General features: G+C 41.2%; 1 protein-coding gene across 4 annotated transcripts in view; it reads left to right on the top strand.

Annotated features, from left to right (window-relative positions):
- Positions 1-14,742, top strand: part of CSGALNACT1 (chondroitin sulfate N-acetylgalactosaminyltransferase 1) — a 43,476-nt gene that overhangs the window by 20,304 nt on the left and 8,430 nt on the right. For all 4 annotated transcript variants that reach the window (XM_051620079.1, XM_051620078.1, XM_051620082.1 and 1 more), the window contains exons 3-7: positions 3,083-3,336; positions 4,275-5,196; positions 11,930-12,146; positions 13,357-13,458; positions 14,267-14,445. In XM_051620079.1, coding sequence (XP_051476039.1) covers positions 4,563-5,196; positions 11,930-12,146; positions 13,357-13,458; positions 14,267-14,445 — 1,132 coding nt within the window. In that variant the 5' untranslated portion in view covers positions 3,083-3,336; positions 4,275-4,562. The remainder of the gene's footprint in view (positions 1-3,082; positions 3,337-4,274; positions 5,197-11,929; positions 12,147-13,356; positions 13,459-14,266; positions 14,446-14,742) is intronic.

The raw sequence follows: 14,742 nt of genomic DNA, 5'->3' as shown, positions 1-14,742 counted from the left end.
ACCCTGTGTAATTGGATGGTCTAACACCCTCAGAACTCAGCTGAAGTGGTGTGGCAGACAGTGCTGTTAAGTAAAGTTACTGATTTACCTTGATAAGTGGGAGCTAATTAAATTAGCAGCACTGGAGTCCAGAGTAATAATGAAAGGAAAAGTTTAAACTTCATTGGTTTTGCAATTTTCGGAGTGAGAAGCCTATAGCAGTATCTTGAGTGTAAACCCAGCCACTTCTTGGTTCCCTCACAAGAAGAAAACAGTATTTCCAGGAATATTAATGCCTTTGAGGGTTTCTTGTTTTGTTTAAGACTGCTTCTAATAGTTGTTGAAACCAATTTGCAAGATTATCAGATGGTAAGTGTTAATTATAGAGGGGAACGGAGTAATTGTCTTTCTCTGGGCAGAGTTAAATATATTGAGACTTTTCTTTTTGAGAGAACTTGTGGCAATGCAAGAAAAATTTCTGTTGAAGATGACTGTGAAATCAAAGATTAGGAAATTAAGATTTTTATAGTAAGTTTTCTACTGTCTGCAAGTGTTGACATTTTGCATTTTGATTCTGGGCACTATTTCTTAACAATCCTATATTTCTGCTTCAAGTGCTCTATCAGGTGCAAACCAGATGTTAGGATTTTAAGTGGTTTCTTTGGGATGTGTGATTGTCAGCCCAAGAGGGAGCAGTGGTGCAGTTTTTAACAGGGGACAATACAGGAAGGTACAGGAAGGCTATGAAGTCAGTTTTTCAGACGTTCTTTTCTTTATTCAGCCTTTTCTTTAATTCAGCCCTGGGCAAATGATCTGAGCTGAGAATTAGTTGAGAAATCATGATTTGTCATTTAGGAGAAATAATTTCTCTTTGTATTCCTTCCAGGTGCACCTTCAACACTTGTGTGAGAGTAGATTTTAATCCCTCTGACATGTCCCATTCTGCTGAGTGGCTTGAATTTCTGTTGGGAGACAAAGGGTGTAAAATCTTGCCCCTAGCATTTAAAGCAGACTAATTTGTCTGCAGTACTACCTGCAGACCTTGTAATTAAAATGTTCAAGGCAAATGACAAGTGGCTACAGAATATATATATTTTGTTTATTTGTTTGTGAGGGTTTTTTGTGTTTTGTTTTGTTTTGTTTTTCTTGCAAGACACTCAGACTCTGGATGAAACATCTGTTTCCTTCTCCCCACATCTCATTTTGGAGATTAATATGATTCTAGTGAATTCTCATGGCAACGTGTGCTGCTCTTCAGTGAAGATGTTTCAAACACCTACATGAAAACTGATTGCAGCTTCTGCCATTCACTGCCTCTATTTAAAAAATAATTAAAAAAAAATAAAAGGGGAATTTCAAGAAGTTTTGTGAGCTAAAATTATAGCTGCCAGTCTGAGCTACACCTATAATAGGAAGCTGTGGCAGAAAGTACTTGAAAACATGGCATTATTTGGCACTGCCCATGCCATATGGGCTGAGAGACTGATGCCTCTGCAAACGTGCCTGTTCTTTTGCCATCCATTTCTGTCCTCAACATGAAGCGTTCATGAAGAGCTCCGAGGAGAGATACATAGGTAGATAAATATTCTTTTGAGTGCCTTTCTTCTGCACAAATTCTCAGTTTGGTTTTTAAGAGTAAAAAATTTCAGGCTTGAAATATGTTGTCTTTTCTGTGCAGAGATAAATTTTCTGTATCTCTACAGTCCATTAAAAATCCAGCTACCGGTGAGTAGCAGAGGTGGATGCATACCACCCAAAATTTCAAACCAGCCAATGGTCTTAGATTTTGCCAGTCCCTGTGTCTGCGTGCAGCACTCTCCACTGTGCAGAGCCATTTACATAGTGCTTACAGTGATGACAGAACCTGTTCCTATGCTTAGATCATTTTTGGGCCAAGCCTCCTTGAAAATAACTGAAAAGCACCTCTGTGAGCCAGTCTGACCTCTGGCTGGGCGAACAGGTCGAGCTGAGGTTGAAGATGCTTTTGCAAACAGAGGCTTCTTTAGAATTAATGTCCTTTTCCTAGACTATCAGACTAACCGCTGCATATTTATTAAGGCTTCTCTTTGCAAATAGACTAATACTACTTGACACAGCTGACTGCAGTGAAATACAGAGGTGTTTTTGTCAGTTCCTGGAAAAAATTGACATTTCAGTTTGTCACCCCTTCATCTCAGTCTCTCTCAGTTGGTGTGAAACTGTGTAGGTCTGGTGAAATCAACAGAACGGTTGTTAGCAGCAGTTCCCATCCTTAGCTTTCTGGTACTGTCTGTGTAGCTGAGATGCCTTAGCTGTGACCACCTTCAGGGTTGACTTAAAGTAATCTGCTTCTTTTGGCACTGGCATGGATTAAGACTGCTTTCACAAGCATGCCCATGAGATAGTACAGTAAGAGCTGTATATTTAAATGTCAATCACTGGAAGGCAATGCCACCAAAGCCCCCAGTACAATTTAATAATCTAGTGACAGAGGGCAAGTAATGGGTGCTTGTTGTCAGGATGCCTCTAGTCTGGATGGTAAAGTCCCTGTGAAGGAGGAGGAAATCCCCATGGCCTAAATTTCTTGTTATGAGAATGGTGGTTCAAAGGACCAAGAAGCTCAGTTAATTTACTGTTCTGAAGTGTTTTTAAAGATGCATCTTTGATGGGTGAGATTACAAACCAGAAAACTACATAGGAAATAAAGAGTACCCTGAAGAGAGACCTAGTACGTTTTAGCAAAGATAGCTACATATAGTGAAGATACACACATATACTTTCGGGTCAACAATTGAAGAGCTCTCTACTCAAAACTCAAATCTGTTGCTGCTTATAGAAATGAAATTGTGTGTTTATCTACGCCATTGAGATGTAATTTCAGTTTACACCATGTTAGAACAACTAATCCTTTCAGTGATGTTCAACTTCTGCCAATTCAGTCAATGGACTAATTGTGTGAAGTGAAGCATACAAGCACAGCAGTGTTTTATGTACTACATCTTACCACTTCCTGACCCTGTCTCACTGCACACTACCTTCTTGCAGTCTTTTAGCCAGATCTGTTGTAGAGTTAGAAATGCCCAGATTAATTTTCCCTGCTTTGACAAGTTCCTTTACATTGCAGGAGGCCAGCTTTTATAGTACATCCATAGGAAACGTCTCCACTACAGCCTTTCACCACACAGGAGACAGACTGAAGATGTAGGCAGCTGGCAAATGTGAAAGCAATGAAGAGGTGTTTTGAGGCTGACAGTGCTTTTTATAGTATCCGCGTTTTCTGGGAAGGGCATAAGAAGGGAGATAAACAGGAGATGATTGTGGCAAGCTGAGAAGTAACTGTAGCAGACCAAGATGTTCCAAAGAGATCACTGCAAAAAGGTAAGGGCGTCAGTTTCACCCTGTCCTTTTGAATATTTTACTCAACATCAGCAATTCTTCCTTTGAAAATGCAGACATTTTTTGGAGAATCCTATAAATACTGTAATTGCCATTCAGCATTACTTTGAATAAAAAAGACTAGTATTTTTCTAGCTTACTCTAGCCCCCTCAACTCCTAGGGTTTTTTTCTAAAGCTTTGGAGACTGATAAAATATTGATAACAGTTCAAAGCTCAGAAATATCTCTGCATAACTGCTGTATATAGAGTAACAGTCCATCAAGCCTGGGAGGGAAGTCATGTAGCAGTTGATAAAAAGTCCTACAGAAGACTTTGACTGAAGACTAGGAATAACTGAAAATAACTCTGAAACTCTTATTCTTAGATAAACTGCTTTTACTTAGGAGTCTGCCAGCAAAGATGTATGACTAAAAGGACTATGAATATTTATTGTCAAAAGCAGTGTCATAATGTCATGCATGCATCCAAGGGGAGAGCATCAAGGGGTTAATTTGATAGTGTTTGAGTCTAAAAATGAAGTGTCACAGTGTGATCTAGGATGCTACTCAGCCTTGGCCTAAGACTACTGTCAGCTGAGTAAATGATGAAGGTCCTTCCACTGGCATGGATTTGGGCCAAAACTGAGGGATTTTGAAAGTCTCACTTGTAGTATTCTCAGCACAGTTGTTTTAATGTTGCTTACAGCTAGATCAATATTGCTGTCCAGTCATCTCATCTTTCTTTTCTGTTTCTAAGTATATTTGAGGAAGTCTTACTAAAAATAATGTTCACGGTTTTAATTTTTTTTTTTTTTTTTTTTTTTTTATGGCAGCCAGCTTTCCTTAATCCTTTTGGCACTTTTGAATGACTCTCAATGGTCTGGACTGAATGATCAAATTCTAACGTGCCTGAATGACTGTCCTTGTCATTTGTCTTTCAGGTCCTCAGGTTCCATCAGCCACCAGCTGATCACATTGCAGCAGTGTAGATGTTGCCACGAGGGTCAGGAGGTGCCTTGCATGCTTTACAGCTTGTCTTTTGGTCCTGCTGGGTGAACACCAGAGAGAGCCCAATATAGAGGCAGCCCACCTGTTTTAAGAGAGCTGACAAGCCAGTTCCTGCACATACATGCATCTGTGTAAGAGTACTCCAAGTCCAGAGGCCTCTGTGGCACTGCATGGATGTAAGAACTGTTGCATGTGTGGGGTTAGACCCTGCTTTTTGAGATATGATGCTCCGAAGAGGATTTATTCTATTTCTACCCCGACTTGTAGGCCTGCTAGTGGTGGCCTGTTGCTTGGTGTCTATTTTTTATATGTTGGCTTGCACACCCAAGGGTGACAACCAGCAGCTTGCCTTGCCCAGGGTGCACAGTCCGACTGCAAAGGAGGGATATGAAGCCATTCTGCAAGAACGAGAAGAGCAACACCGCAACTACATCATCAGCTTGAAGAAACAAATTGCCCAGCTGAAGGCTGAGCTCCAGGGCAGGAGCGAACAGCTTAAGAATGTGCAGGACCAGTACTCAGACCCCTCAGACGCTCGGCTTGACCACAGTAACCCAGAGAAGGCCCAGGCTAACCTACTGGCATTCCTCCATTCCCAAGTAGACAAAGCAGAGGTGCACAGCGGCATTAAGCTGGCCACAGAGTATGCAGCAGTGCCCTTTGAGAGCTTTACCCTGCAGAAGGTGTACCAGCTGGAGACAGGGCTGACACGCCACCCAGAAGAGAAACCTGTAAGGAAGGATAAGCGAGATGAGTTGATAGAGGTGATCGAGTTAGCTGTGGGGAGTTTGAACAATCCAGAGAAGGACAGCAATGCAAAACACCGGATATATACAGCCTCTGACTTCATTGAAGGTTTGTATGCTGACGACAGGTTAGAAGGTCCACATAGTGCTGGTGAGGGGTTCTGGTTCGACTGTGTTGCTGAGGGAAATGGGTGTTACCTCAAAGCACAGCTGTCTGGGATGGTGCTAGTGCTGTGCCCCAGCAGTGCTGTCTCAGGCGTAACTACAGAAAGGCAGCTTTCCTGGGGAACAGGATTTTGTGACAACAGAGCCTGCCAGTCTCTCGTAGTGACCACCAAAGTGTGGTCACAGCTCTCTAGTCATCTTATTGCTGCAGAACTGACAAAGCAAGGAGTGAATGACCAGGCTGGAATTCCAGATCTGTTACCAGTGTTAAAACTGACAGCTGCTGTTCAAATCCAGACTCCAACCTTACCCTTACTTCCACCTACACAGCTCTGCCAAAGTCAAAGAGGTAAGATAGGTTTTGAGTATAGCAGCTGAGGAGCCCAGCAACTCGTTTCCAGTCAGGCTGCTTTTTTTTAATCCCAGCCAGAGGCACCAAATATAGTTCAGGAGTTGTGATGTCTCTGTGGTTGATGCCTATTCAGGTTAGCCCCTGCTACACAACAGCTCTGAGTTAAAAGGGCAGAAACATGATACAAGACATGATTTCACAGACCTTGTTTCCAATGGCCCATGACTGTTTCTTGTTCAATAATTTTAACTTGTAATATGACTGCAATGAAGAAAGAAGTTTCGCTTCATATGAACTGGCATGTTCTCTGCTTGTTGTTCAATAGTGTTGTCTGTAAGTGGGATTTAATCCATAGCTGACCTAGCTGAATTTAGTATAGGAGGGAAAACTTAGCTTCCTTATCTTCAGATGTTTGTGCTGCAGGCTTAGAGGGCATGTGAGTAAGATGCCTGCCTTTTATGGAATGACTGCCCTAATGTGCTCAACACAAGCCCACATGCTTATCCCAAAACACTAGTGATTTTGCTGTGGATTTTCTTCATCAAATATTTATGAATAGAGCTGAGCAAAATTAATCCTCCATGTAATGAGGAAAAAATACTGCTGTTGTGCAGTGGCAAGTTGTTAATTTTCCTTCTCTGTGTATGTTTCTCCAGCAATCATGACATTGAGAGGCAGTAAGTTCTTGAAGCTGTGCCAGGATATACCTGCCAGTTGGGCAGGTGCCTCTCCCATTGCTTCATATTCCATTAAAGTTACCCTTCTGCTCGGAGCCTGTCTTTATGCACAGTCAAGGGTCTTTGCCTGCATATCAGTGCTGTCTATGGGGAGCAAGGCAGAATCTGGTGTGCAGAAAGGCATGGGGAAGGGGTGCACATGGCAGTGCAGGCCCTGTGGACATTCTTCATGCATTAACAGCCTTGTTGGCTTTCACATACCATGGTGAAATAATCCAGAGAAAGGAAGCTCCGCATGTGACTTGGAGCTCAAGAAACCGGAGTCTTGCGTGCAGCTCAGTCTGAGTTCAAGAAACCTTCCTTGTGTCCCTTCCTGCAGGGCAGGCCCTTGAAAGGTAACAAATTCTCATTCTTACTGAGCAGTGTAAACCAGTTTGCTTGCAAAGGAAGTAACCATACATCAGGGCTAGAATCAAAGACCTGACTTGGCAGAAGATTTCCCTGCAGCATTCTTTAGGAAGTCGCTGTCATCTCTTGGCAGCCTCTTTTTCCCCCCATCCTCCATTCTCCACGAATGGCAAAAGCTGCCAATCAAAGCACAAACAAATGCAGTGCTCTGTATAACTTGAGCAGAAGAAGGCAGGACTGATTTTTTCTGTTCCAATTCTCCATTTCAAGTAAGGTTTGGACTCCGACCTTGTTTTGGAGACAGTGCTCTGCAGGTGCCACTGCCTACACAAGAAGTTAGTAACGGGCTGGATTCCATGGCAGCTTCTGGCAGCTTTGTACCAATCCAGAAACACAGCAACCCGTGAGTGTTGTTACCCAGACAGCAAAGCCAGCTGTTTTCATTTTCTGAAACTCCCCATGGTAGCTGGAGCTTTCTGGGAGATGTGGCCCAGGTCTGCACTGAAAGTAATACCACTTCACCCTGTGAGCTTTCTGTCTTTGAGGTGCTTTAGCACACAAAAGCTGCGTGCACCTCTTGTGTTAAAGGTGGGATTACTGCCCTCATCTTAAGGTTGAGCAGGTGGAGGGATGTGCTGAAATGAAAATTAGGTGATCAGAGTCAGAGATGGGATTCAAAACCTGAACTGCTGCTCTCATTGTGTGAGACTTGTGCCTTTGTTCCTGCACTATTCAGTGAAGCATTTGACACTGGCTTTACCCTAGTGTGCTGCTGCTCCCTAGTCTTACTAGCATAAAGAGTGGTGCAACTTAACCTTGTTCCCTTGTGCTTCTGTGGATTTTTCTGTTCTTGTGGGTCATGCCTGCTACCTGCTATCACTTTTTTAGCACTAGTTCACTGCTAACGTGCCAATAGACAGGGTGGTGGTGTGGTGCAATAAATTTCATCAGGGTCTGTATCACTTCCTGTTTTCCATTTTGTGCCTTTATTCTTGTCTTTGCAGAGGGAAAATGTTTCTTCAAACCCTTCTTACATTTAAGGAGAAATGTTTTATCTATGTGGCTGTGATCTTTTAAAATAAGTGTTGCATCCTCTGCAGTTTCTAGGCGGCACCACTTGTGTGTGGGAATTAGACTGTGACCCTAGTACCTTACATCTGAACTAAACTCCTTCTCAGCAGATTTGGTGTTACATGAAATTTGGATAGGATTCTTAGACAGTTCTCCATCCAGGAGTAATAGCTGACACGTGGTGGAATTTTCCTTTTTTGTTTTTCAAAACCAAGAGAACCACACCTTCTCCCTGGGGTCCAAAATGTATCTGTCTGGCTGCTGCTCTGCTCTGCTTCTCACTTTACAGAAGTACAGAAGTCTCACTTGGGCTGTTCAGCTGCTGTAATTCTCCCCTCTCCCCCTTATTCCTACCACTTCTATACCAAGTTCACTGGTTTTCTGCCATAAGGAGTTAGTAAGAAACAACATGGAAAAGGTCAGAAATGTCTGTGTATTTTAAGCCAGAAAAGGACTGCTCTGTTTCCAATAGAAAGCCAGCTGCTCAGTGAGCAAAATAACACATCTGGTCATTAATTTATGTAAATGGAAGCAGAGCTAAATAGATTTGGAAGTAATTATTTTTTTTCAAAGATTCAGATAATACTTTTGAGACTGACAAGCCTGAGTGGTGTGTTCCATAAATGAATGTAGTCACTGTCTGGTGATGCTCTTTCCCAACAGGAACAGTTCCAGAAAATTCCTGGATTGCTTCAGAAATGTACTGCCACAGCACTGTCAAATGGCCTGTATTATAAGTTTTGTACCTGAAGTATGTGGAATTTTAAAAAAGTTCTCAGAGACAAATGAAAAGAAGTAGCTTTGCTTTCTCAAATTGACAGCTAATGTTGGTGACCTACCTGATGCAGTTCTGCCCTGGAAGCTTATTGGGAAAAAAAAAGATGATGCTCTTCCTCAAATAATAAGATGCTATATTTTACTGTGTGTGAAGTGGGAAGACCACCATAATATTGAGTTAAAATGGGGACAATGAATGCTGATAAATCCTAATACCAGTTCCTACAATGTCTAACAGAATACAACGAATGAGGACCTGTCCAGGGTGTGTCTCTATTGATAGTGGAAGACCTGAAACCTATGGTTGTGGTACTAAGGTACTAAGGCTAAGATTGTCATCCAGTCAACATCATTTTGTTAAGGTTGCATGTCTGTTTGCTTGTTATCAGTTCCATGTAGATCTCTGAAACATGTTTGCCTGCCCTGTTGAATAACAATCAAGTATTTTCCATTTCTTTAGAGAGCCCTGGGAATTGCTACTCCAAGACTGGACTCTTGCTGCTCCTTAGTCAACCTTTCAACCTAGGTCTTTTTTTGCATCTCATTTGTCCTTTTCATTCATTTTAGGGCCAGTCTCTCTGCTGACCCAAATCTCCTATTCACTTCTAAAATTGATCTTCCAAAGGCTTTGACTTTTCTCCCTGCCTCTGGAAGGAATGGTGCATATAATTAAACTTAAGTCTATAATGGAAGCAATAGACCATCAATGGACCTCTTTTATCCACAGTGAATATGTAGCCTTTCCAAGGCTTTTGTTTCAGAAAAAGGTTTTCTGTTTTACTTTTTGGAGACTACGTTTTCTCTTCATTGTACCTCATCTCTTAGAATTGAGGCTGCTTGACACATGTTTCTGAATCATATAAAAAAAGTCCTGATGGCACAAATGAAGTCATGCCTTTTGAAAATGGAAAAATCTTGTGAAAGGCAGGATGTTCTGCTGAGTGAGTCCCCAGAGTCACCCAAGACATTCAGGCCCATTTCCAAGGTCCACTGCCTGATGTTGGGCAAATCACTTGATTCTCTGCTTCTAAAAAAGAAAATACTTAAAAGAAGAAGATGCTTAAAAAAGGAAAAGAAATTGTTTAAATGTGCATCAAGAATAACCATATTTAAATAGATGCCTTAAACCTGAATAAAATTCTCTTCAAGATAAAATGTTAGGATACTAAATTCTTCCATTAGCATTTTGCACATTTGCAGTAGAAGTCCTGAACAAGAACAAAACTGCAAAGTTAGAAGAAGCCCTTGTTTCTGTGTGTGTAGCACCAGGAGGGACCCCTTGGGTCACAATATGCATTCTGCTTTAAGGTGCTTCTTACTTATTTGGCAAAGCTTTCTTTATTCCACAAATGTAGTACATATCTCTGGGGAAGATACCTCTGTTATTTGTGGGGTCATTATTTCTCGGCTGGGCTGGAAGAGGATGTAGAAGCAAAGGCTTTGACATGTTGTGTGATACATAGTATTGAATTCATTAATTTATTTAATTTAGATCTTTGTTGTTATGAAACATGTTAGTATATTATGTCAAACGTGAAACACTCCTATCCATTTCTCTCTAGAGAAAATGCAAATCAGATTTAATTTAGATTGTTGCTTAACTTAATGCCAAAAAGCTAGCTTAACCTTCCATAACACCAACTTCCTTGGCAAGACTTGTGTTCAAACACTGCCTGAGTAAACAAATGTATTCAGCAACACATTAGATCATTAGCAGGCTTTTTGTAAGAATAAGAAGGTGAGCAGAACTCAAAGGCACAGATTTCCATTCTCTTGGCCATCAGGAGGAGGAAATGCAGGGACTACTAGGTCACCATTCAGATGATCTCAAGTGCAGGCTCAGCTTAACTAACAGATGCAGTTCGTGGTCTGGACCTTGGGTGGAAAGGTCCTTTATATAAAAAAAGCTAGGAGAGTGAAGGGTGTGGCTGTAAAAGATTAGCAGGAGAAGAATGATGGAGTTTCTCTCTTGCTAGATTCATCTGGTATGCTGGAGAGAGGATTAGAGCATTTGTTGAATCAGATTATATTAAACATAAAACATGAAGTGAATAACAGATCACTAAAGCTGCCTACAGTATTAACCAACTGAAGTGTTCATTAAGAATAAAAGACTTACACAATGATAGTGAAGATAAGACAGTCCACAGAATTCTGGCCAGATAAAATCACACCTCATTAATATTTTGGATGTTCTGGACATACCAATGTAAAAACTACAATACAAGATGAAGAGCCTATGTCACTTTGCTGTTCAAAGAAACCTTTGCCAAAGACCTTCACAAGAAATACAGACAGAGCTGACAGTCTGTGGGTTGGATGCAGAGCAATGTTACACATCAGGGAATATCTAAGATTAAAAAAAACAACATTATTTTGATCAAGATGTTCTTCATAATCAGATGAAGAGGGAGGGAAAAAAAAAAAAAAAAGAAAGAAGTCAAGTGGAGGAGTTTTCTTCCAGGAATCCAACTAAAAAGCTTTATTCCAGCATGCACTGTGAGGACTGAAGTGTCATTTAGAGTGGGTAAGATCTAGAGCCTTTTTTGCCTACTTGTATCAGAACAGTGCTTCAGTCAGGCATGACCAAGTCTTTAATAGTTCATGCCAGCCCTTGGCATAGGACAAATTTCACCCATCGAGTTTGTTAAAAGTTTGTTCAATTCTTATGTGAATTAAATATCCTTGGAGACTGTCTGATACAGTTTCCAGGATTGTGTGCTGGGTCTAGCCTCTGGCAAACTCCATACTGTCATGCTTGTGGTCCATTACTCATCCAGGAGTGGGCATCATTGCCACAAAGAAAATAAAATTATCTCCTGAGAGTTGAGTAACAGGGGAGTTTTGTCCTGATTGGCAGTGACTGAAGTCGATGGCTGCTGGGGCTTGGTTGCATAGTTTTAGTAGGGGACTTTCCAGAGAACCTCCCAGAGATGAGGAAATGAATGTGCTCATCAGGAAATTGCTTTTCTGGGAGATGGCCTAATCGCTCATTGCAGAGAGGCAGGCTGCCTTTTGCATTCTCTCTGCATCACCATTACCATGCACACCTGCAGTGTGCAATAGGAGCAGTCTGAAAAATAAGGACAGTGTGTCTGCTGGGTTATACTGAGAGTGAGCAACTGGTAACCTTCAGGGGTTTGTAACTCAGCCAAGCCTAGGGATGTGCCTGTGAGAATACCAAATAACTCCTGTGACCCAGGGCTGCGTCCCTCCCAGAGCAACAGTCTCCTCCAGACAATGGTGGATTGCATATTGGTTTAAAAGTAAATACCTCATGCTTCTGCTGCCTTTTCAGCTTAGGTGCAACACATGAAGATTTCATCCTCTTTTTTTTTCCCCTCAGGAGCCCAGCTTTTATTCAAAATCTCCTCTCTCTTCTTTTCACACAGGGATCTACCGCACAGAAAAAGACAAAGGCACATTGTATGAGCTGACTTTCAAAGGAGACACAAAGCATCAGTTCAAGAAGATTGTTTTATTTCGGCCATTTGGTCCTGTAATGAAAGTGAAAAATGAAAATATCAATACAGCTGACACCCTTATTAATGTCATTGTGCCACTGGCTAAGAGAGCCAGCAAATTCCGGCAATTCATGCAGAATTTCAGGTGGGTTTCTATTCCAGTGCTGCCTTTGCTTTTTCTTACTTGGAAAGTAAGATGCAATTTCAAGAGCTGTCAGGGCCTCACTCAGTAAAAATCATGCTACTTTTATATAATGTTTCATTGTGAAACTGAGAAGTCACTTTTGAGATTAAAGAGACTGAAAGGCATTTGGCTGCTTAATGAATTGTGATTAGCAGTAAAAGCAATTATATTACAGCCATCAGGGTTTCTGGTTAGTATGTACCTGGTTTATGTTTCTAAATCTTTTGTTAGAGCACATGCAATTGTGGCAACATGAGAATTTCATGCCATTAGTTGGAAAGGAACATGTGTAAGGGCAAAGGGAATTAGTGCTCTCCAACTCTTTGCCAGGCCCTATTAGAGAAAAGATTAAGGAAACTTATTTGAACTTTCAGGATACTTACTTCTAAGCTTAATTTATTTTTAAGCACAAGTATGATGTTTGGAGGGAGAATTTAACTGAGCTGTAGCTTTAAATAGCTGTCTAGAAATGACTGTGTTAGCAACAGATACTTCTACAATGGGTTATGATGGCTAATCACAGCCATCTAAAAATAAGCTCCTTGTCTAAATTAGCCATCTGATAGATGCTTGTTTTGGGATGGGAGAAATCACCCTCTGGTCATGCTGATCTCTCTGCTGATTACAGATGAGCTCTTGCTGACTAAACTTTATGCAAGTGAAACATGATGTCTAACATTAGTTCAGATTGGTCCTGCCCTTAGGCTAATGGCTCGGATCTCTGGTTGATACTTAGTTTTGAGTAAATGTTTCTTAACAAAATGTCAAAGATCTGAACTTTGGAATATATCTGTTACAAAAAATCTAGGTTAAGGAGTTGGTTATGTATAGATTTTTTATATATCTCCCTTCTCATATTCTCCTAAGTTCTAGAGTTACTGCCTGCCTGGTCATTCTTCCTGGGGCTGGGTGGCCTATTTTAATAGTGTCCTCCTATTAATATAACAAACACTGCTCAGAGAGCTTTTCCCTAACCTGCCTGAACAACAGTCTTCTGTCCCATCTGACAGAGGCAGTGAGCCCCTTTGTCCGGACAAGGATCTCTGTCAGTGAACTGAGCCCTCAGAAATACCTTACAAGGTTCACCCTACTCTGCCTTCCCCCAGGGGCTGTAGGTTATTGAAGCAAGCTGATTTCTGGGACGAGCCACAAATCTCTCTCTGTTCTCTAGGGAAATGGGCATTCAGCAGGATGGGAGAATTCACCTCACTGTAGTTTACTTTGGAAAAGAACAAATGAATGAAGTCAAATCAATACTTGAAAATACCTCCAAGTAAGTACTTGAATATCTGATGTGTTCGGCTTATACGTAGTGACCATACCATGAATTGAAGACGAGAGAGCTGTCCAAAGTCATAGTTGTGCCAAGAATTCTGTTCTAAATTGCATTGGAGAAAACAGCTTTCTTTCCTTTGTGTCAGCCAAAAATGGTATTGCCCTGACAGTCCCAAATCTGTGGTTTTGTGATGTTGGGTTTTAGAACAATAAAGCAGATTTTACTGAATTTACCTCAGTGCAGCTTTTTTTTTCCCCCACACTGGTAACTTCTTTCATGCTTTTGAAAGTGGCTTTAACTGCTAGAACTGAAAGCTGACTTCTGAAGGCAGCTGCAGACAATTTCAGTAGAGCACATAGGAAGTAAGGTGCTTTTGCCCAGGTCTGGTCTATTGTGTTTACTTGCATAGCTGTGTTTGTTAATATCATGTGGGAGTGTAGCCTTTTGTTATCACCTCCATCTGGGAAGAACACCCTTGTATAGATCCAGTAATACAACCACGGGTATTTTATATTTACCTACTAAAGATATTTTTTGTCCATCTAAGCCTTGTTAGGATTTTTGTGAGGTCTGCCCAAAGAACGTCGAGGCAGGAATGCCAGTGTAGGAGTACACAGGCCAAGCTCTGAATGTAAACATACTGGAAATCTCCTCAAGTCTCAAATAGCACATCTCTTCCCTCAGACTGCTCTCAGAACTGTGATACTACAGATTTCTAGGTTAATTGTTTCATATTGGGTTCCTGCCCCCATTTTATTAAGAGCTGGAAAACAGGGTAATTTGCTGAATATTTTCCTTCTCCTAGGTCAGCCAACTTCAAGAACTTCACCTTCATCCAGCTGAATGAAGAATTTTCCAGGGGTAAAGGATTAGACATCGGTGCCCGATTTTGGAAAGGAAACAATGTTGTTCTCTTCTTTTGTGATGTGGACATATACTTCACAGCTGAATTCCTGAATTCCTGTAGACTGAACACACAGCCAGGTACTGCCACTCATGAAATGTATTGTCGTTGAACAGATTTTTACCTATTGTGTAACAGGCTTCACCAGAGTACTCTTGCCTTTGAGTTGGTAATGAAGTTGCTGTAAATCATTCTTGAAACTTAGAGAACTAATTAAGATATATAGAAAAATTCCATTGCTAGTTGGTTTTTGAAAGGTTGTAACACTCCTGCTCCCACTCTGGTTGAATTTCTTGCCCTCAGCACCTGTGCTTTCTGGTACAGGATCTTTGTTAATTATACCCTCACATTCTCATACAAAGAACACAGGCTCAATC

The sequence above is a fragment of the Apus apus genome, chromosome 4 (assembly GCF_020740795.1).
Source record: "Apus apus isolate bApuApu2 chromosome 4, bApuApu2.pri.cur, whole genome shotgun sequence".
Classification (NCBI taxonomy): Eukaryota; Metazoa; Chordata; class Aves; order Apodiformes; family Apodidae; genus Apus; species Apus apus.
The sequence above is the reverse complement of the archived record's forward strand: the minus strand, read 5'-3'. Positions and strand labels throughout refer to the sequence as shown.